The sequence below is a fragment of the Ambystoma mexicanum genome, chromosome 8 (assembly GCF_040938575.1).
Source record: "Ambystoma mexicanum isolate Mex_15411 chromosome 8, UKY_AmexF1_1, whole genome shotgun sequence".
Taxonomy (NCBI): Eukaryota; Metazoa; Chordata; class Amphibia; order Caudata; family Ambystomatidae; genus Ambystoma; species Ambystoma mexicanum.
Genome location: NC_090929.1, coordinates 1647724520 through 1647748657, shown reverse-complemented (window position 1 = coordinate 1647748657; position 24138 = coordinate 1647724520). Strand labels below are relative to the sequence as shown.

Below are 24138 nucleotides of genomic sequence, written 5' to 3'. Positions count from 1 at the left end.
AATCCATGGTAGAGGCTCTTATGTGGCCCGAGGAATTCACCATCTGGTGCCTTTCGTTTGTTTTACGGTCCTTGCCAGTGCCAAAAAGGTGGATGTCCTTGGCTCCCACAGACCTGAAATGCTCTAGCCCCTTCCCCCCCTTCTTACTGTATCCATCTAGAGGCCCTCCTCCTCCTCACACCACTCTTTCCAATCACAAGAACGCTTTGTTACAGAATCTGAGGGGGCATTGGGGCCAACCTAAGGGGATGTGCGTGCACCGCTCTTGGTGCCTTTTAACCTTCTTAGCCTTGCATAGACCATTGTGCAACTCGTACTCAGAAGGGGATCTTCTTAGGATGCAGTTAGACCCTCCTTCCCCGACCCCGCATCCTGGATATCAGTTATACACATGCTCCTTTCTGTGAATGTCATATGCTCACCTGTCATACCTGGTGACTCACATGTATGTTTCAGTCTCGCGACCTTCAACATCCTACAGAGAGCAACGATTGACATGCACACACAGGGGAGAACCCCAAGTCATTCCAAATTAGACTCAATGTGAAGCTAAGATAGATTGTTCTATGGACTCTAACCCACTCAATTGCATGTTAGCCTGGACCTGCCTCTAAGGGCAGACCAACCTGAAATGCCAGTCAACTGTATCTATTGAGAACTAAGGTTCACCCCACTGATGAGGCCCAGAAAAACCGACACATGTTTACCTGCAAAGGGGATATGACCTAGCAGTTTGGGAAGGACTGCGCCCACACATGGCAGTGGCAATACAGATCTGCACATGGCGGGTCCCCCTTCTGCAATGGTGTACACATGAGAAAAAGCCATGTTGTGGAAGGGTGCACAGAGCAGTGCCAGTAGTTAAGATTAATACAAAGACTCCCACCCATCTAGTTGGTTGGTAATAGTTTATCTCACTAAGTGACGCATAGCAAATCCAGATGTGTTCCTCCTGCTTAATGAGTCCAAGGGAAACAAACGTCACCTCGCTGATGAGATTGTGAGAAACATGAAAGTGTCTCCCTAGCTAGTCCCGGGGATCTGTCATCCAGGTGGCCAGGACACAGCCATCGCTATTGGATCCAGTTCCTGGGGGTGGACCAGTGAGGGAGGATCACCTGGATGGGTGGTCCTTGGGAGTGGGACACCGATCGTGAGACGTGATATCCCCCTTCCTCTAACACCTTTTCCCCATCCGCTCATGTCGGACATTCCAAAACAATGCCCCCTCGTTTCCACAGCAAACACTTTCAAACAACGAGCAACGGACTAACAATAGAGCCATTTACCTGACATGTCCCAATACCAGGGCCAGGCAAATTCAGGCAATTGATCAGAATCACAACCACCTGACCACACTTTCCCTTCCCCACAGAGATAAAAGGTGGAACTAGAGAGCACAGTACGAGCAAGACAAACACGGCAGACAGCATGTCGAGATGGCAGCTACTTGGCAGTTCAAGCGAAGGAGAAAGGCAGCAGTAAGTGAGAGGGTGGCAAGGAGAGAAGTGACCTTGCCCTTTTTGGACCAGGCCTGCGGAACCTTTGTGGAGGGGAATCTAAGTCTGCGAACAATAGCACAAGTGTTCTGCTGCGGATGTCAACGTTACACGAGGCAAGCATATGCTGATAAGGCGGAGCAGAGGAGAATACCGCGCCTGTGGTATCAGCCTTGACTCCAGAGAAGCCGAAATCCAAGCGGTTCATCACAGCCGGTGAGTCGTGGGGAGAATCGATAAGCACCGGCCTGTGGTGTGTGAGAATCACAAATTGGCAAGTTTTGAAGAAGCGCTAATGAACTTTAAAGTGAAACTGTTCAAAGTGTGAGGAGGAGATCATCTGCAGAGGGAAAGCAGCACCAGGTGAGTGCTAACTCGAGAGACTCTGGTCGAGCCCCATATTGATAAACTACAGGAATTGGCAATTGTTTTGTTTAGTATAGGCCCTTTTATTTGACTTGAAGCCATTAAGACTGCCTTATTTTCATTTGATGGTCTACACCTGTTTCCATTTTAGATTTAGACTTAGATTAGGCGTTTTTCCAACCCTGCATACCAATTTGATTGTTCAATAAACACTCTTGCACTGTGATCACTTGTGTCTGTCTTACTTGTCACCATGAGTTCCTCACAAGACCCAACAAGGTTGAACCAAGTCTGGGTTTGCTTGTGCTTCCCTGTAGAAGGGGCGTGGTCTAGCAGGTTGGGATGGACCTTTGCAAACAGTACCAATGCAGATTTGCATATGGCTGGTCCTCTTCTGGAGTGGCAAAGACAAGACTTAAGGATGTGAAAGGTTTCTCGGAGCAATGCCAGTAGTTAAGATTAATTTACAATGTCTATCCATCACATTTCGTGGTGGTAGTTTGTCTCCCTATGTGTGAAGTGGTATTCCCAGGCGTTGCTCACTTGCTCTCTGTGCCATAGGGAACCAAGCATCATCTCGCTGATGAGGCACAATGAGGCGAAATGTGCCTGGGGTTATTTGTTTTTCTGTACAGATCGGATGTGACCTAGCAGTTTGGGATGGACTGCTCCTATTGGTGGAAGGACCAAGAATGATTTCCAAATGGCTTACCTCCTTATGCAAATGGAGACAAATACTATGATGTGGAAGGTGGAGCACTGGCAGTGGTTACGATTAATTCAACAGCTTCCTCCCATGCCATATAGACAACCCTCACTGAGCCCGAGTCACAGCAGCAACCCCAGGCCAGTGTGTCTGCCTCAGTGGCCATCACCAGCGAGGGGCAGCTCAGGTGCAGCTGCCTCTTTGCAGAGGGAGAAAGGGTCCCACATCTGGCTGGGTGTCACAGTAGGTAGTCAGATTTCACACCCTCACTGTTCAAATCTCACTAAAGCGTGCTATATAGCTCCTCTGCATTTCTGTGGGAAAAGCAAAAGTAGGCACTTGCCATGAAGCAGATCGTGAGGTTGCCTGCATATTGTGGAATGACGGCGACCCCTAGATCATTGAACCTATTGACGTCCTGATTGAGCTGTCAATGAGTTTGCCTAGACTCACGGCTGCGGTCTAAGAATGGAATAGCTGATTTGGCAAAAGAGTGTGGCTTCCTTGGATGCAAGAGAAGGGCAGGTTGTTTTCTAAGAGGAACACTCCCAACGGCAGAATGATTAGTTGAGGTTGTAAGATGTCTTTCGTGTATTGGCTTGCTGTGCCCAGTGCATCTCTTTGTGGAAGTCTCATTTACAGATTTCTGGCCGAATCTTCTTTAGAGAGTCAGGCACATATTGCAAGCTCTCCAACCTATGGCTCTCCAGATGTTTTGCTCTACGACTCCCATGACCACTCACCGTTTACTATGCTGGCTAGGGCTGATGGGAGTTGTAGTTCAAAACATCTGGATAGCCAAAGGATGCAGACCCATGTTCAGAGAACTTGAGCCTTCCTCGCATCCACTATATGAAGACCTTCAAATTTGAGGGTCTTTCTGACTCTTCCAAATCCTGGGTTATGCTCTTTAGGAATTGTAGTGTCCTTGAGGGTCTTCATCTCCTTTTGGGATGTGACATCACCATCCTCGACCTGGCCCTGCCTAGTTTCCCGCTCCTCTGTTTAGTGAGTGGCATCTCGGTCATTTGGCCATTCAACAGGCCTGTGCCATTGATCAGTTCGAAACACGTTAGGCCTTGAATAGTTAATTTGCCATTAAGGAGCCGAGTTCTGCCAGCACTCTTATCATTTTGGGGAGGCCAGGTGAGCTAGCATCCTTAGTGTTGGCACCCATTGCCATGGTAACGGGCATATTTGCTTTTAGCGCCTCCATCTTCGAGAGCAAAATGGTGAGCCTCACATCTTGGTGGGTTGAACATAAATGTTTTCGTTAGTAATGTAAGTTGGCCTAGTTCTGGACACGTGTTTCGTGCTATGTATAGCGCCTCTTCAAGGTGTTCAGCATGGCAGGGTGAAGCCCCATGCCATACCCCCCAATGTTTGCTTCTTGTGATCTCCAGATGCTTGATAAACACCACCCCATCTATTTGGCTATTTCATACAGTAGCTGTTGGCTTTCAGTAAGAACATCTCGGCCCAGCTCTCATTTTTCTGTGGACCATAATGATTCTATCTTTTTCCTTAGGCCACTTTTTGCCTCTCACTTTCTGTACATATGTTGAGAAAAGTGTAGTGACTTTAATGTGGCCCTTCTCTCATTTTCTGGAGGGTACATTATCAATGCAGAGCTGGCATCTTGCCCTGGGACTCCATTTTGTAGACCTCTCACATCACTTGTGATGCTCCCTGTATGGTCACTTTTATTTTTATTATTATGGTATTTATTGAGCGCAAACCTACCTCTGGGAGATTCCATGTAGTAATGTCCCCGCAAAAATGTCTCCTGATAAAAAAAGTTGCTGTTTTTTGTGGAGACATTATTACATTGAACATGCTGGGGACAACCCGCAAACTCTCACGTTTTTTTTTTTACAGGGGGAGCAGGAGACCTCCCTGCAACCCATCCCCATAGATAATGTCACCATATATAATGTCGCCAATGGCTTTCCCTTTGCAGCTTTATGCATGGGGACATTATTACCTGATACCCTCCCGGAAGCAACGGAGCGCTTTACAATCATAGGGGGGAGAACACAGTGAGCGAAGTGGGGGAAAAAGGAGCGGTGAGCTAAGAGTAGGGTAAGGCAGCAGTTGACAGCAAGGGCTCTACCAGCAACCGGGGAGGAAACACAGAGGAGCAGATCACTGAGTCTCAGGCAGGGTGTTCCTACTCGTGCCCTGCGCTTTCGGTCTGCGCTTCTTGTGGCAATCCCCCAGACCAGACTCTCACAAATGGGTGGGCGGGCCATTTTGGCCAGAACAGCCTCTTGCCTTACGTGGGACCGTTGATCATCCTACCTTCCGTAAGCTGTGGAAAACCATTTTATTTTAGAATAACTTTTCAACTCCGTCTCCTACTCTAAGGGATTCCTCCTCTCACGTGACTACTGCCATGATGACTACAGGCGTACATGTGCTTAATAAGTTCAGATAACCTAATATAACAGGGTGGGCAGTGGAGGGTCACTTTCTGCTAATTCCATGTTCAGTCCTGTGACCCTTATCTCTCTCACTTCCTTATCTGCCTTACCTTTCCACAGTTCAGAGAGCCACACTCAGCACTCTTTCCAGCCAGACCATGGCCCTCTCCCTCTGAGGATGCTTCTCTCCAGTCCTCTACCTCTCAACCATGCCGTTATGCAGATATGTCCAGTTCTGCCCCAATCCATAGTTTCCTATAGCGCCTCACTTGGGACCACTCTTGGGGCAATGGGCTTTCTGCCTATGCGATTGCTTGCCCAGGCCACTCTAAGGGTGCATCCCTTGAGGTTGTCCATTCTTTGACCCTCTCCAGCCTTCTCCTTACAATGCTCACCTCTTCATTACAGCAAATTAGACATCTTGCTCACCACTGTGTACCTGGATCTCCGGGGCTTCCCTCCTCTTTTCCTGGGCGGGCATGGGCTGGCAGCATTGCAGCCTTGCCTGCCCAACCTCTTCTCCTTGAAGGGCCCCCATTTCTTCCAAAATGAATAGCCCCTTAAAGCTTTCTCCAGGGCCATTCCCCAAATGCCTGTAGAGCTACATTTGTCCAAGTTATTTTCCCCACTGGGCTTTGCCCCTCCATGTATTATGTTATGTTAAATGAACTTGGTAAACCACACACATGCCCGAGGGCATCTGGGCGCTGTCGCATGAATAGGTGAGTTTTAATATAACAGACTCCAAGGCAACTCTAGAACAGAGTCATTTTCAGTAATCTGCGGAAGATGAAATGATCGACAGTGCCCCGTAGGGCCAGAGGGAGAAAATTCCAGGCCGTTGCGGCCACCACTGAAAAAGCTCGTCGGTTCCCCCCCCCCTTACATGAAAGTCAGTACCGAGAAACTACTACAAGAAGAGCAGATTGGGATCTCATGGAGCGAGTTGGCACATTTTGGCCTGCAGCTACTCCGCTCCCAAGCCACAGAAAGCACAGTGCACAATGCACATGGATTTAAAGAAGATCCCAGTAGCAACGGGGAGCCAATGCAATTTCTTCATCAGAGGGGACATATGAGATCCAAAAGGGGGGCGAAGTATGGATCTGGCAGCAGCATTCTGCAGTAGCTGGAGTCTGTTAATCAGATAACGCAGTATTACTTTCCTTCGTACACCCACGTTCTAGGCCAGGCTTCCTCTTCGTTCCATCTGTTGCCACTTGACCTGCTTGTCCTTCACTTTGCCATCACTCTTGGTGCCTCTCTTCAAAGTAGATCCTCCCCCTATAAACACACCTGTGTATAGGACGGAAGATGCTGAGAGGAACAGGGTACAGTAAACCTTCCAGGTTTGTTACTCCATCATAGAGACATCAGGGTTGATGGCAAAGCACTGGAGAACAAGTGGGTTCATGCCTTTGCAATGTTTTATGTTAAGCACTGTATTTATAATGTTGATATCTGGCGTCCACATGTTCCTCCGACTGGGGGTCCACCCGCCACCTGCCTTCAGCCCATGTTCTTCATCTCTTGAAAGGATCCTCCCCTTTACCCTCTCCCATGTGGTGTTTCCTACCTCCATCACCTAAATTTCTTTAAATTCCTCTCTCCCACTCCCCACTCATTCCCTGCTCCCTCTGACCCCCTTCTTAACTGCAAACCTATTTTGCCATTAGCAGCATGGTAAACGCCTGTGTGGTAAAAGCATGCATGGTAAAAGTCTGTGTGGTAAACGCCTGCGTGGTAAAGGCCTGCGTGGTAAAGCCACCGGACTAAACACCTGCATTGTCATTAAAAAGGCGCTTAATGCAGAAGGCATATCACAGATTGAGCAGTCCCGCAGCTGTGAGCTTTGCATGTGACTAATGCAAGTTGGTTGTCACACACACTGGGACGCAATAGGAAAGGAGTTGGGAACATGGTGGCATCACAGGATCCATTATGATGCATCCTCATTATATATTCATTTTACCCTGATGCAATGTAAGTGTCCTTGTATAGCTCCCATCTACCACTATTGGTGGCCTCGCCGAGTGTGGCTGTGTAAGAAAAAACTGAGGTGGGGTTCATTAGTGGGACAGTGGTAGAGGCCGATGCAAAACCTGTGGTGTTGATGGGTGTAGGTCGGATGTACCCGGTTCCTGTGTGCCAATCTGCTTTCTGTGGGTTTGGTGGAGAAACTTGTGAGTGTGTTATCCATAGGGAGGAGGCCAGGATCTGATGGACTACGCACTTTGGGTCTGGTATGCCGCTGAGGTGGGCGAGTGCTCAGGGCTAAAGAGGAGAGCGTAGCCATGGCTCTGTAGGCCTCTGGTGGCAGACTGTTGGGGGTAAAGGGGTTTGTGTGCGTATTGTAAGGTGGTAGATGGTCTTTGAGGGGAGTCCGTAAATTGGCTGATGGGGGGGGGGGGAGTAGGCCTTACAAGGCCAAACAACCTGAAACACATGCATTCCTACACCAGGCCATTTGCAGACAGATCCTTTTGTCCAGCTCCAATTTCTCTTTCTCTTTCTCTCTCTCTTTCTCTCTCTCTCTCTCTTTCTCTCTTTCTCTCTTTTTCTCTCTTTCTCTCTTTCTCTCAGATGAGAGAAAGGGGTGTTGTGGAAACTCAGACATGACCATGAGCTACCTGCTAAGAGTTATGGGAGGCAAAAACGTCATGTTCAGAGAACGATCTGCTTGAAATCTGAGCACCACATTCACCCATATCATCCATTTCAGTTTGTTGTGTAGCAGGCTGTGAGATGATTCAGACGTCACTGTAACATGCCCAGGTACTATACTCGGTGGCCCTTTGCACATCGAGTTATGTACAATTAGGCTTCACCAGTCACAGGCGTGGGGACTAGAGGGCACATTGGTGATGTTTTAGACCGACCCTGGCTGCCTCCTGTGCCCTCCTTGCCACCTTCCATACTTCTCTTGATGCACGGCTTTCCTCTTTCCTTAGCATGTTTCCCTTTTCTCTCTCCTCATAGTACAATAAAGAGCCCACACTGCTCGAGGCAGCCCCCATGCCTCCTGGCCATGAACCCTGCAGTCACTTGCTTCCCCCGTAGCCACAGTTATCCAGGAAATCACCTGGAAGTAAATGCGGGACAATATATGTTGCTGCCCACGTGCAGGCTGTGTTCCACTTTGTAGTGCTATGTAGCTTCAAGTCACCCCAACCTCTCGGCTTCAAAGAGTCTCCTCTGCCCATCCTCACTTAAGCTGCTATGGAAACCGAATCTCCAGCTCCAATAACCCAGTCAGGGTACTCCATAAAATCCTTGCAGAATTCAAGTCTCCTAGCTGCATATCTCCACCCTCCCCACATTCACAATCCTTCTGAAACAAACTGATCAATTTCACAACATTTCTCTTGTTGGACACTGCTCCATTACCTCCAAACTTGCTTCCGTCTGCCCCTCTCCCTCCAACCTTTTGAGTGCAAATCCTCCCCCGACTACTCAGCCAGGCCTCTCCGCGTTCAGTCCTATTTCCCACTCCGAATTCATCAAACTACCTTCACTTAGCCGGGCCTCGGGCTCCACAGTAGATCCCTGTCCCGCTCATCTCCTTGGAAAGATCCTATCTACTACCTGTGCAGGCAACACTGCACAGTCCATTATTAAAAATTCTCTATCATCTGATAACTTCCCCGCGGCCTTCAAAATCCCTTATGTCATACCCTTTCTCAAAAAACCCTCTCTCGACTCCTTCTCTCCCTCGAACTACTGCCTTATCTCTAACACCCACTTCATTGCCAAACTCCCAAACCGCATTGCCTCTATGCAAGTAGCCCTCTTCACAGAAGCCAACAGGCTCCTAAACCAATCTGGGGTTCAGACCCCTATGAGGAACTGAACCCACTCCTGTGTCTATCTGGGATGACCTCAAAAGGTCTGCGTATTCGGAAGGATGCGGCACACTCATCCTCCTCGATCCATCCTCTGTTTTTGACACCATCGACCACTCAATACTCATAGACAGACTCTTCACACTAGACATCAAAGACACTGCCCTAAAATGGATCTCTTAATTCCTTTCCAATCGATCGCAACTCATGCTCCTTACACCTTTCTCCTCCGCCCCTCACCCTCTTCCGAAAGGGGTCCGTTGGGGAAGCCTTCCTGTCGCCCTTCCTCTTCAACCTCTACCTTAGCCCTCTGCCGGCACTCATACACTCTCACAACTTTACTTGCTACTACTATGCAGACAGCACCCAGATAATCTTCAAAATCCCCAGGATACCAGCCTCCACCAACCCAATCTCTCCTCCCACCTCTTGCTATCAACTTATGGATGACGGCCAACCACCTTCTCCTAAAACCGGGTGAAAGAGAAATCCTAATATGTAGCAAACCTGCTCTAATCCCTAACCCAATACCCTGGCCACCATCCCGAGGAGCGCCACTTGCAGCTTCCACATCAGTACAAATGAGTGGATGCACACTCTCCCAACCATCAATTCTGTGTCCGTAATATTCCATTTCCAGGTCTGCATCCTGAGGCGAATCTTCCTTATCTCCTAGCCACACAGAGTTTCCTCCGTTTATGCCATTATCATCTCCCACCTACACTATGCCAACTCCCTCTATCTAGGTGCCCCAGCACATCAGCTCAGGAAACGCCTACAAATCCAAAATTCAGTGGCAAGACGACTCCTCGCCCTCTCACCCAGAGAGCACATCTCCCCCATCTCCTAAGAGCTTCCTATCCACCGTCGGGACTTTTACGGCATTGTACATCACACACCAAGCCCTCCATAACACCGGACCAGAGTTCCTCCAGGAGAGGATCACTCACTACCAACCCACCAGAAACCTCAAGTCCAGCTCAGCAGTCCTCATTATTCCACCTCACAACTCCACCAGAGTGGGAGTATCAGCCTTCTCTATCCAAGCATCAATTTTGGAACAGCCTTCCTCTTCACAGCGCCGCAATGGTGACTACCTCTCCTTCAGGAAAAACCTAAAAACTTGTCTATTTCCACCAGCAACCTGAAAACGGTCACAGAGAACATGTGGACCATCCAACCTTCAATCCAATTCTACCAGACACTTCATCGGAAACCACCAGGTGGAGCCGGCTGTCTTCCCAGTGCCTCCACCCCGATCTCTGACAGCACTGATTAGAACACGATTCGCCCTCCAGGCAGACAGCAGCCGTTAATGTAAATGTTACTCATTTCTTATAAGGCACACTTCGCCTGTAGGCCTGAGTGTGCAGCAAGTAAGAGAGCTCAGTAGAGAGAAGCAGAGGGTAGACCAGGGAGACGCAGCTGCGTTATTGCAGCCGCACTGCCTTTGCACTGCCTAGAGACACTTGCAACAACTATCTAAAATCTCTTAACTACTGATATGCCAATGAGTAAATAGATGCACCAATAAACCTCCTATTACCGCACACTCTTCCTGGTCACCTTAGCACCCCCCCAGCCCCCCAGACATGTTGCTCCCCTAGAGGCTTATCCTGATATTGCAGTTAGTAGATGGCTATTGGTAACGTTTATAGAACATGGAATATATTTAGTATGACTATATAGGTAGCCTGTCTATTGCGCTTAGAGTATCCTAATATCCAAGATCCTTGGTAGCCTGCATGTCGATGCCTAGAAGATATACTGCGACAGTCGGTCTATTCCGATTGAAGACCAGTGGATAACCTCTCCATAGTGCCTAGAAATGTTTACAAGGGTAGCTGGTTTTCTACCCCACAGATGATCGGATGACAGTGACATCAAGGATATGCTCCATCAGAGCTCTTGGTATGTATAAAGGCACCACTTGGTGGAAACCTGCCACACACTTTAGAATGCAGCTACGACCTATAACAAATTCGGTCTAGTAGGACACAACGTTTTTACGCCTACTTACAGCAAACTTGCCTCAACACGTCTGCCATTGGGATACAGCGACACCCTACGACAACAGTCAGTCAAAGTGGACACATAACGAGTCTCTTGCACTCCCACCTACTCGTAACCTCCCTCAGCAGCCTCCCACATGCGTGACCTCTTGGATTGCTTACAGGCGCCTAGCCAGCCCACCTAATCCCTAATGTTGGCCAAAGGCACACACGCATTCTAAGCCTTTGAGAATGTTCCCATACCTGGACTTCGGTCCCCAAGGGCGTTTCCACCACAAGCACGTTGAGACCATGATAATGGGAAACGGCGCTATATAAATGGCAACTTCTACTACTTAGCCTAAGGCACAGCCTCTTCTTAACACATTCTAACCTATCCAATGCTGGTCTACCTCAGTAACGTTCCAAGGTATTGAAAGTATGGGTGCCAGTGGAAAGAGGTCAAGGTGTCCCTAAATCTATCCCAGGCACAGAAGCACCTCTTAGCTTCGGGGCTTGGAGGCCTGACACCTAACTACGTTAGGTGCTCCACCAACTCACATAGTCACAATCTAAGAGTACAACACATCCCCCAGTTGTTCCTTTTGGTCTTCCAGCTTCCCTCGGTTACTCTTGATGCTCTTTTAATGCCACCACACTTTCAATATTTCATTGGTTTTACTGAGACCCAAGGGAAGCTCCACTAAGCAGCAAACTAATAGTTGCAAGCCCATAGGGAAGACACCATTTCCTCACTGGAACTATTGCTCCAGTGAAGAATGCATTTGTTTCATCTTGTCTGTGTCTTCTACAGGGAATAGCATTGCAAGGTAAATTAATTATGCATAAGATTGAAAAAAGTGAACACTCTCCTCTTGCGTAGGTCATGTCATTGCCATTGGTTATTCTTCAGTGGGTTGTTGGCGGTTGGTCGTCCATTTCTCTCCCTTCACCTGCGTGATTTTAAGAAAACTAGCCATTATGGAGAATGGAGTATGGGGGTTCTGCTCAAGTGGGGTTGTGGGTAATGATTGCAACTAGTTGGTTTGGGGGCTTTAGCGATGTGAGGGGTTGCCATAACAGTTTGATCTTGCGACACCTAAATGTTTTTTCTTCTCTCATGGCAGGAAACTCCTCCCTCTACTTGAAGCAGAACTTTATGCAGGCGGCAACAGAACTGATGAAACACTTTAAGGTGGAGTGGAACAAAAACCCGCAGATCCAGTGGAGCTTTCTTGGGTCACTCTTTTTCTGCTGCACGGTGTTCACAACTGTGGGTAAGTGATTACGGGCAACTGCGTCATGAAAGCAATCTCCATTATACTAAATGCAGTTCCTCCAGGCCAACGCAAAGGGTTGGCTTTAATCCATGAGTGTGAAAGGATAGTCAGCCAACAGCGTGGTCATGCTTTTCTCAGCCGAAGCGATAGATGACAACCACAAGACAGGCAATATATTAAAATGATTTGTATGCTGGTCAAAAATGTATCCTTCATGATATGGTTGTATTGATTTTAAACTGCCCTGGGGAAGTAGAATACTGCGGTACATGATTGAAACTTCAATGTCAATGGTCTTCCCTCAAATAAGCCGACATGGGTGTGTCAACATTGTTCTTACAAAAGAAAAACAGTTCCTATTGGTGGATCTCCTTCACATACTCCAGGATCGCGCTGGGTTGGTCTTCACACTGAGCAATCTCGTGAAGAGTGTTACATTATTTGGCCATTTTCTGTGTGCTTTGCGAGGGGGCAGAAATGTGAGGCGGACAACTTTTTGATGATTTCTCAAAATACACCATTTTATTAAATTAGAAGTTTCATCAAATGCCTCGCAATCCCTACTCTGACACGGATTTCCCTGCCTATAAAAACTAAAGGAAAACACTCTAACACAGGATATCTGGCCCTCACACTTAAACATAAAATGAACAAAGAATATATGGTAATTCACAACAATATCAATTATTGTACTTCTGATATATTCACAGTGTCTCTTGATAACAAGAGCGAACTCCCCTTCCCCAGGTTTCAAGTTAGATTCAGTTGCAAAGTTTAACAAAAAGAAACAAGGAAATGCAGGGTTAAAACAAATTCTCAATTCAGTTCCTGGTTTCTTCAAAAATGTCGAGATACATGTTTGTGAACCACAGCTCAACCAACCGAAAGGTTCTACCTCTTTTAATATTCAATTTCTGCTTCATCAAATAGCACCAATGTGATTTCAGGCCAAGATTTTGCCAAAACTTATACATGTCAAATCAGTTCCTAATTAGGTTTTGGTAGACACAATTTCTGGTTAGGTTAATGAAACACAGCTTCAAGTTAAGTTATTAAAACACAGTTTATATCTTGGTCAGGATGACTTCACCTGAACCACTCTCATATCAGGTTACCTTCTATTAGACTTTACTATGCAGATCTACACCTCTGTCCCATACAGTTCCACATTCTACTGTTCTTCTGAAGTTTGAAATCCACTGACAACCAAAAGTACTACCACAGCTTCAACAATTGGTTTCTTTGTGACTTTAAACAGATAAGACGAGATTCACTTTAGTGCACCTCAGCACCTTCAAGTAAGCAAGGCACTCTTCTTCTGACATTCACCTTGCAGAAAGGCAGCCTCTTTGCCACTCCTTGGCTTTGACAATGTGAGTTCTATCAACTTTTAGAGAACAATCACAAGCAGTAAACGTCCCACTTCCCAACCTTGCCTTTGCCTCTTTGTATCTTTGCCAACCAGAGTATTCTAGTCAGAGAACTTGCTGTCTGTCTCTTTTGGCAATGTTTGTACACTCTTGTCTTGGGCAGTGCTTTTATCCTTCTCAACTTAGGACAATGCTTGCACTACTCGGTTTCTTTTGGGCAGGCTTCATTCACTCTTATTTGGGCAATGCTTGTTTCCCTCTTGGCTTGGACAATGCTGTTCTCCTCAATTCACAATTATTAATGTTATAGTCACTTTGTTTCAGAGTAACATTACATTCAACCATTTTATAATTGACTCAGAGGCTAACCTTTGCCTCAGAATCACTTTTAGTAATGCGCAAAGTCTTTCATCTGTTTTCTGACGTTTAAACATTCAATTAAGATGTTTCTCTGCGTTATGCTTTTATGCGAGAAAAGGGACTACACTTTTACTCACACACAAGTGCTACCTTTCATTCTTTCCTTTCGTTCAGTCATCAACAGTCACGTTATAACAGCTTTCACTCATACCCTAGTAGATTCTGTTGCCTGCCTGTATTCGCGCAGGGTCTCACATTGCTCGGTGTCACTCACTGGCTTCTGTGTTACTCCCTTCTCATCGTGTAGGACTTGACTGCTTCAGGCTTATCTTGGGTATACACTCTTCCTCTGTAAAAGTGCTCCCGACCCGCCTCGTAGTTACAGAGCGTTTCTTGCTCTGGACCCTCGGCTGCAAAACTCTTCTCAGCAACGGTTGCCAGCACATCTTTTGCTGCGCAATCTCTGCAATTAGGTTCACATGTGGAAAAGGTCTTCCTTCATGCCTTCCACTGCACAACCACTGCAATTCAGAGTTTGGGGAAACAGGACTCTCTTGGGACAGGCAGCTGAAATCTGTTTGGTCAGAGTCCCAGTGTCCCACTGTGCTGTCTTGTTTCTGCTACAACTGCAGCTGCACTGACTGCAGCTGCAGCTCCATCTAATAGCCTGCACCTGAGGGGGACTTTTAATGGTCTCAGCTTCCTCCAGGTGTAGGTTGTTAGGCTTAATTGCCTGACTACTGCTCCAACATTGCTAGTCAGTGCTCTTCCTCGTCCCAGTACTCATGGGATTGTGGGACTTGTAGTCCAAAACAGCAAAATTATGATTATTTTTTTTAATGTATTTGTTAATGTTTTCAGTTTACATTTAAACGTTTTAGACATTATTTACTTACTAACTCATTTCCATACCAGACACTTTAACATTTTATATGACAAAACAATGCACTCAAATTCATAAATAATTCAATCAGACCTTGTACAATGCACAAGGGGTATTCATATTACTGTACCAACATTCTCACAACACCTGCTTAGTCCCAGATGGCTCGCCATTCTTTCTACCCCTGTTTTACAATTGATTTAACTTCATAAATATAATATATACTGTTATGGGTCAGAACCTGTGTCTACCAAGTTCCACAACACCCAGACAATTGCACCATCAAGCGTAGTTGTGGCGGCTGGGTCTGTTGTAAGGATGTTAGTTATGCTTTAAGGATTTTAATCAGGCGGGGCAAACCTTAGTCTCGGCCCAGTATGCAGCGCGCAATTGAAATGCTTATGTTAAATTAGAGTCAATATTGAGCTGATATACCACTCATATCACACCCCCTTTTCAAGTACCCCGGGTCACAATGGACCATGAACCAGGCTGGTTGATAAAATATAATATGTATTTATTGATTTTAAAATTGAAAAGAAATCATACCATTTTTAATATGGGGCAGCAATCACTAATCGGGTGATAATAACAATATGAAGGTAAGCAATGCCCTTAGTTTAACCTTCTATTGACACAACTACAAAACACCAGGGAATAGGAGCACTTTTTGATTTTAGGTAAGATAGCATAGATTGAGTTAGAATTTCCCCCTGCAAGGTTCCCTCAACCCACAAATAATCAATTTTAAGTGGATAAACAGAATCCACAGGTAATCAGGAATGACCAGCAAGAAACAAAATTGAAATCCGAACTTCCCTCCCCAAATAAGAGAGAAAAACAGACTTCAAACCCTGGCAATGCTAAACTGACACTCGGAAATGGATGAATAAATGAATGAATGGGTATAACTCTTGAAACAAAAGCAATTCTTTACTGGAGCAACACTGGAAAGATACTAGCAATCACAAGCAATGGATTGAGCAAAAGCATACAATTCGAAATTGAATGGAAGATTGGAAACAGTCTATAATCAAAATGACACGTTGTAAAATTAACACACTTTAGCAAATCCCGCCTGAATTTACCAAAACGTTTTTTAATAAAAACGGGTGAAATATTGTAAATAATGAGACACTGGATACTTTGGATAGGTACTTATCAAGATTACTTTAATAGCTTCTTAGTTATAAGATCAGATGTCATCAGGTAATTGAGAGATCAAGAGGAACAAGGGACAAGAGCCCACTGGCTCCCACCACCCAGGCTCACATCTTCTAACTGCCCGGTTCAGAACCAATACAACTCCCAACATTCCAACCTCACACTCCACACTCATAACCTACATTCTGAAGATGACATCAGTCCTAGCAACTCACACGTACAGAAAGAGGACAACCCCTTACCTATACAAATTAGGTTTTATGGTTGGTTTTACATTTTTAAATGCAGATCTATTTTCCTTAAATGCATTTTAAGAAGAATCACAAGCAGTTATATGAACCGGGGTTGGCAGTTTGTTCACGTTATTATTTATAGGTTCCCTTTCTCTGGGGGTAAGGGGTATGTTTAAAGGTAGAAGTCTTAAATTGGTCTTTCCTTCCTTCGAACCAACTTTATCCACATCAACAGACTGGATATGTGATTCAGATAGATCATAATGACAATAAGCCATTAAACGTCTTAGTACATTTAAAAGGTTCTTCCCGTTCACGGATAAATAATGCGTCTCATCCCACAGGATTTCATCACCACCCAGGGCCTGGTCTCCTCCCAGGTGATCATTCCGCGGGATTTCATCACCACCCTGGGCCTGGTCTCCTCCCAGGTGATCATTCACCACCACCCGATGGTCAGAATCAGGAGGCGTCTGCCTTTCCTAGTCACCTGGGAGGAGATTTTAGGCAGGGTACAGGGAGGGATCCGTAGGATTCATCGCATCTTGCTCATCGATAAATTGTACACCTTCTTACAATGAAGTGCACCCACCACTGATTGGGTGACCCAATTCAAGGCCCTCACAGACTGCGCAAACGTGATACATCCTTTGCACACACTCAAATCCTTCATTTAATAATACTTATCCAAACATGTCCTCAAAATGGCATGTAAATTAGCATTTAGCCACCATTTGCATGCCCGGGTGTCTGTGAGCTTATTGTCGCTCGATAACCAAATTCACATTTGTTTTATCTTGAGCACAACTAAATAAAGACCCTTAAGGATTAAAGACAGTTTCTGACAGCCTGCAGGATATTTGAAAATTACAAACCACTTTATTTCAGTTAGATTTCATTTCATTGGATTGGATGCAGTGATGATGAAGCTTGCTAAATTATGATTACGAAAGGATCCTGAGTGTGCACTTCTACTGCCCCCAGATCATTCTGCCCTTGTCACCCCACTGTCATCTCTCCCTCGCTCCCAGGCCCTGCTGATTGTATCCTAGACTTGTGCTTCCTCTGAGGGTGTGTGCCCATCTACTGCCCCCAGGGCATTCTGCCCATGTCACCCCACTGTCATCTCTCCCGCGCTCCCATGCGCTTCTGATCTGTCCTACTCATGTGCTTCCTCTGAGGGAGTGCACCGCCCTGCTGCCGCAGAGTCATTCTGCCCCTGTCACCACACTGTCATCTCTCCCACGCTCCCAGGCCCTGCTGATGTATCCTACTCATGTGCTTCCTCTGAGGGAGTGCACCGCCCTGCTGCCGCAGAGTCATTCTGCCCCTGTCACCACACTGTCATCTCTCCGACGCTCCCAGGCCCTGCTGATGTATCCTACTCATGTGCTTCCTCTGAGGGAGTGCACCGCCCTGCTGCCCCAGAGTCATTCTGCCCCTGCCATCCCTCTGTCCTCTCTCCAGTGCTCCCTTGAGCTGCTGATGTATCCTACTCCTGTGTGTCCTCTGAGGGTGCGTGCTGTTAGGGTGAAGAAGTACGAGGACGACACAATGGTGGCACGCATCACCAGCACTTTTACTGCGTACCGGCAAACTCGTAATGGCCCTCTAATCTTCTGGTCAAAAGGTGTCTGTGCAGAGTTAGCTTAACATCCTTCAGAGGTCGGTAAACTGACTTATCGCTGAGATCATAATAAAAATGACAGTGCTTAGAGGTTGGAGGACCCTGAATGAAGTGCTCCATGCAAGGTTAAAACCCTCTCTGGAATACCACTACAAGGACATATTTGATTTAGTTTATTTCAAGTGCAAATGTAACCATTTTGTTCGATTGTTTTGGAACAGTGCTTGCACTGGCTGGAGAGTCAGGTTTTAAATGTTTTAATTGTAGTCTTAGAGACTTGAAAGTGACGGTGACCCTGCTCATGTGGTGTAATGACAACCACTCACCCTTACGAGCAAGTCCCCTGCTGCCGCAGGTCATTTTAGTACCATTTACCACAATAACTGCAACTTCAAGTTGAATGGATGTTTAAACTAAACATTGTGGCACTGATTCATGGAATCATTTGCGTGTAAAATGCGGATGTGCGTGCCATTCTGCCCGCAAATCCCCATTCGTCTCGCAGGGATTTGCGGGCAGAATCACACTCAAATCCCCATTTTACACTCAAATAATTCCATGAATCGGGGTTTGCATATTTATCTGTGCCCCACATAAGGTTTTGAGGTGGGAGTAGTTTATACACTGCTTTCATATTTAGTGTGTAAATTATATTGCAAGAGTAAAAAGGATTTGCCTCTGCAAGGGAGTAAAAAGTATGCCCCGGGCAACCAAAACTTCACTTGCATTGAAAATGAATAGCATCCATCAGAACAAAACAAGTTGTGTAGCAAACATGCCTGGCATCAAACAATTACATTTCCAAAACCTTCTCCTACACGATGGGCCTCATTACGAGTCTGGCGGTAGCCGTGACGGTAAAACCGGCAGGCTGCCGCCGGACACGTAGGGATTTACCGGCTCAGGACTTGCCGGAATTACCAGCGCATTACAGCCCCGGTGGTCCGGTAAATCCGGAGCCGGTATTCTGTAAATCCCCATTCCTGGACTCCACGGGAATGGGGAAGTGGAAACACTGGCACCATGTTGTAATTGTGCAGGTGTTTCCCCGTCCGTCTGTGGCTGTGTGGTGTTAGGCCTGCCAGGTCAGACCTGGAGGGTGTACCACCATACGGCCACAGAACTGGTAGTTAGCCGGTCTGGAAAACGGTGCCGGTACGGTTTTAATGGTACCGTTATATGCGGACCGGCTAACTCGTAATGAGGCCCAATGTGTCTGAACACACCCCATACATGCATCTTGATGATAAATGCACCCGGCAAAGGAACTCTGAAAAAATACTTTTGTTCAATTGCAAACATGCTTTCACTGAAAAAAGCATATTTTCTTTACAAAGGATATTTCCAAATTGTAACTAAGTTTTCCATTTTTGGATGCTAGGCTCCTAAAAGCCTGGGGAAATAAAAATGCATAATGGTTCTCTCTGCAGACACAAAACACAGCAGAAGAGCAGATCAAAACATTCCTTATTCCACTCTGTGCATTCTCTTTCTGAAAAGCTCTGTGCACTGCACTTTCATCCATGCAGATTAAAATCTAAAGAAGTCCTCTGGTTTCTGTCAAGTCACCTGCCCTCTGCTCTCAGCTGGTGCGTAAATGGTATGCATGCAAAGATAAAAGCTGTCGTATTTACAAGTATTAAATGCATAGAAAGGCTGGTGTGACTTATTTGGACACAATGGTAGCATGGTGATTGGCAAAGACTATTATTATAGGAAAATAATGAAGGGAAACCCTAACAAGCCCCAACATTAAGAGGGGTTTCCCTGCCTGAACTAAAAGTGCTACGAAATCTTCCAGGATGACCAAAGTAAAGAGTCTACTGTCCTGTGTCAAAACCTATTACCTTCCCTTAAACTAGGAACAAAACTAAGTAACTAAGGGGTTTTCAACAGTTCCAAAGAGAGCCTGTGTGTTGAGAGGATATCTCCCGTCCTCAGGTTAAAGTCTCGCTCGGACCCAACATAAAGTTGAAGGTTCACAAGGTTTCTTAATAGACAGTTCAGAAGTAGTGTTTTATCTTTATCATAGTTGTCTTCAATGTGATATCCCTGGAATATAGGTTTCATCAGCTTTCTTGACCAGAGGGGTGGCTCCCTCCCCTCTGGCCCTATTTCACAATATTAGGGGGATGACTCCCTCCCCCACAACCTTTCTCTGGATTTTGGTTGCTCAAGTCTCTGTCAGGGGAATTGCATTCCTTCCCCGGGCCTTTCTCAGGCTTCTTAAATAACTCAGTGGTAGATGGGGAAATGTCTCCCTTCCCCCCGGACTTTCTCAGGCTTCTTAAATAACTCAGAGGTAGATGGGGGGAAATGTCTCTCTTCCCCATGGCCTTTCTTATGCTTCTTAAATGACACAGCGGTAGATGGGGAAATGTCTCCCTTCCCCCGACCTTGCTCTAACTTCTTAAATAACACAGCGGTAGATGGGGAAATGGCTCCCTTCCCCCAGCCTTGCTCGGCCTTCTTAAATAACACAGCAGTAGATGGGGGGCGGGGGAGAAATGTCTCCCTTCCCCTGGGCCTTTCGCAGGATTCTTAAATAACACAGCGGTAGATAGGGAAATGTCTCCCTTCCCCTGGGCCTTTCTCATGCTTCTTAAATAACTCAGTGGTAGATGGGGAAATATCTCCCTTCCCGGACCTTTCTCGGGCTTCTTAAATAACACAGTGGTAGATGGGGAAATGTCTCCCTTCCCTGGGCCTTTCTCAGGCTTCTTAAATAACACAGCGGAAGATGGGGAAATGTTTCTCTTCCCCGGGCCTTTTGCAGGCTTCCATTCTCAGGATTCTTAAATAACACAGCGGTAGATGGGGAAATGTCTCCCTTCCCGGGCCATTCTCAGGATTCTTAAACAAGCCAGTGGTAGATGGCGAAATGTCTCCCTTCCCCGGGCCTTTCTTAGGATACTTAAATAACTCAGTGTTAGAGGGGGAAATGTCTCTCATCCCCAGGCCTTTCTCAGGATTCTTAAACAAGCCAGTGGTAGATGGCGAAATGTCTGCCTTCCCCTGGGCCTTTTGCAGGCTTCTTGCATAACACAGCGGTAGATGGGGAAATGTCTCCCTTCCCTGGACCTTTGTCAGGCTTCTTAAATAACACAGCGGTAGATGGGGAAATGTCTCCCTTCCCCGGGCCTTTCTCAGGCTTCTTAAATAACACAGCAGTATATGGGGAAATGCCTCCCTTCCCCGGGCCTTTCTCAGGCTTCTTAAATAACACAGTGTTAGATGCGGAAATGTCTCCATTCCCCAGGCCTTTCTCAGGCTTCTTAAATAGCTCAGTGGTAGATGGGGGGAAATGTCTCCCTTCCCGGGCCATTCTCAGTATTCTTAAATAACTCAGTGGTAGATGGGGGAAATATCTCCCTTCCCGGGCCTTTCTCAGGCTTCTTAAAGAACACAGTGGTAGATGGGGAAATGTCTCCCTTCCCCGGGCTTTTCTCAGGCTTCTTAAATAACACAGCGGTAGATCGGGAAATGTCTCTCTTCCCCGGGCCTTTCTCAGGCTGCTTAAATAACTCAGTGGTAGATGGGGGGGGGAATGTCTCCTTTCCCCTGGGCCTTTCTCAAGCTTCTTTAATAACACAGTGGTAGATGGGGAAATGTCTCTCTTACCCGGGCCTTTTGCAGGCTTCTTAAATAACTCAGTGGTAGATGGGAAATGTCTCCCTTCCACTGGGCCTTTCTCAGGCTTCTTAAATAACTCAGTGGTAGATGGGGAAATGTCTCATCCCCAGGCCTTTCTCAGGATTCTTAAACAAGCCAGTGGTAGATGTCGAAATGTCTCCCTTCCCCTGGGCCTTTCGCAGGATTCTTAAATAACACGGCGGTAGATAGGGAAATGTCTCCCTTCCCCTGGGCCTTTCTCATGCTTCTTAAATAACTCAGTGGTAGATGAGGAAATATCTCCCTTCCCGGACCTTTCTCGGGCTTCTTAAATAACACAGTGGTAGATGGGGAAATGTCTCCCTTCCCTGGGCCTTTCTCAGGCTTCTTAAAAAACACAGCGGTAGATGGGGAAATGTCTCTCTTCCCCGGGCCTTTTGCAGGCTTCCATTCTCAGGATTCTTAAATAACACAGCGGTAGATGGGGAAATGTCTCCCTTACCGGGCCATTCTCAGGATTCTTAAACAAGCCAGTGGTAGATGCCGAAATGTCTCCCTTCCCCGGGCCTTTCTTAGGATACTTAAATAACTCAGTGTTAGGGGGGGAAATGTTTCTCATCCCCAGGCCTTTCTCAGGATTCTTAAACAAGCCAGTGGTAGATGGCGAAATGTCTGCCTTCCCCTGGGCCTTTTGCAGGCTTCTTGCATAACACAGCGGTAGATGGGGAAATGTCTCCCTTCCCCGGACCTTTGTCAGGCTTCTTAAATAACACAGCGGTAGATGGGGAAATGTCTCCCTTCCCCGGGCCTTTCTCAGGCTTCTTAAATAACACAGCAGTATATGGGGAAATGCCTCCCTTCCCCGGGCCTTTCTCAGGCTTCTTAAATAACACAGTGTTAGATGCGGAAATGTCTCCCTTCCCCAGGCCTTTCTCAGGCTTCTTAAATAGCTCAGTGGTAGATTGGGGGAAATGTCTCCCTTCCCGGGCCATTCTCAGTATTCTTAAATAACTCAGTGGTAGATGGGGGAAATATCTCCCTTCCCGGGCCTTTCTCAGGCTTCTTAAATAACACAGTAGTAGATGGGGAAATGTCTCCCTTCCCCGGGCTTTTCTCAGGCTTCTTAAATAACACAGCGGTAGATCGTGAAATGTCTCTCTTCCCCGGGCCTTTCTCAGGCTGCTTAAATAACTCAGTGGTAGATGGGGGGGGGAATGTCTCCTTTCCCCTGGGCCTTTCTCAAGCTTCTTTAATAACACAGTGGTAGATGGGGAAATGTCTCTCTTACCCGGGCCTTTTGCAGGCTTCTTAAATAACTCAGTGGTAGATGGGAAATGTCTCCCTTCCACTGGGCCTTTCTCAGGCTTCTTAAATAACTCAGTGGTAGATGGGGAAATGTCTCATCCCCAGGCCTTTCTCAGGATTCTTAAACAAGCCAGTGGTAGATGTCGAAATGTCTGCCTTCCCCTGGGCCTTTTGCAGGCTTCTTGCATAACACAGCAATAGATGGGGAAATGTCTCCCTTCCCCGGACCTTTCTCAGGCTTGTTAAATAACACAGCAGTATATGGGGAAATGCCTCCCTTCCCCGGGCCTTTCTCAGGCTTCTTAAATAACACAGCAGTATATGGGGAAATGCCTCCCTTCCCCGGGCCTTTCTCAGGATTCTTAACTCAGTGGTCGATGGGGAAATGTCTCCCTTCCCGGCCTTTCTCAGGCTTCTTAAATAACACAGCGGTAAATGGGGAAATGTCTCCCTTCCCTGGGCCTTTCTCAGGCTTCTTAAATTACACAGCGGTAGATGGGGAAATGTCTCTCTTCCCCAGGCCTTTCTCAGGCTTCTTAAATAACTCAGTGGTAGATGGGGACATGTCTCCCTTCCCCTGGGCCTTTCTCAGGCTTCTTAAATAACTCAATGGTACATGGGGAAATGTCTCCCTTCCCCTGGGCCTTTCTCAGGATTCTTAAATAACACTGTTACCAGGCTTTTATACTGCACTAAATCACTAACGGAGTACCTAGGCTTGCTTGGAGGTCACTGTGTTATGCCCGCGCCCGGGGTATACAGACATGAGTCTATCGAAGAAGTAGCGAGCAGGTTAAAGATAAAAGGACGTGAAAAACAGCATAGGTGCCACAAACAAAAGGAAGGAGCGATGAATCGTGGGAAGATTATTTGGGTTCATGTTAATAGTGTGTGATGGACTGCAAAGTCCATGGTGTGGATGAGTGTTTTCTAAGGTACATGAGGGTGAGTTGGAATGTGTTAAAAGGCAGACTTGGAGACTAGGAACATTTGTGCACTACGTGCCCTAGTCTACAACATTTCATGGCCAGGTCAGGTCATCGTGTATGATTGGTGCAAAGGTCCCTCATCCCCAAAGTGAAGTGAAGTGAAGACACTAGGGTTTTTCCTGAACCAGGAACTAAAATTGAAAGCGCACACCAGCTACCTGATTTCCTCCACCTTAGACCATTCCTTACTCCGAGTAATTGAGCCACCATTGCTGGAGCTATCATAGGGGCCAAGCTGGATTATTGTTCCAGCTTGTTACAAGGCATTGGCAAATGAGAACTGGTTGTCCACAGCCCGTTCAAAATAACGCAGTCTGGGCCGTAGAGGGCTAGCATAAAAAAAGATCACGTCTCAGAGGCCAGGAAGTCCCTACACGGGCACCCGGTAGCATCCACAATTACCTTCCGTGTGCTGACCATCATGCACAAGTGCCTCTATGGAACTAGTCTGGCATGCTCATCGTAAGGGCTCCTCTGGCACCCAGCAT

General features: G+C 46.7%; 1 protein-coding gene across 1 annotated transcript in view; it reads left to right on the top strand.

The window, feature by feature from the left end:
• KCNK18 (potassium two pore domain channel subfamily K member 18) overlaps positions 1–24138 on the top strand; it is a 173695-nt gene that overhangs the window by 71721 nt on the left and 77836 nt on the right. The window contains exon 2 of the mRNA XM_069611913.1: positions 11955–12104. Within this exon, the coding sequence (XP_069468014.1) occupies positions 11955–12104 (150 nt within the window). The remainder of the gene's footprint in view (positions 1–11954; positions 12105–24138) is intronic.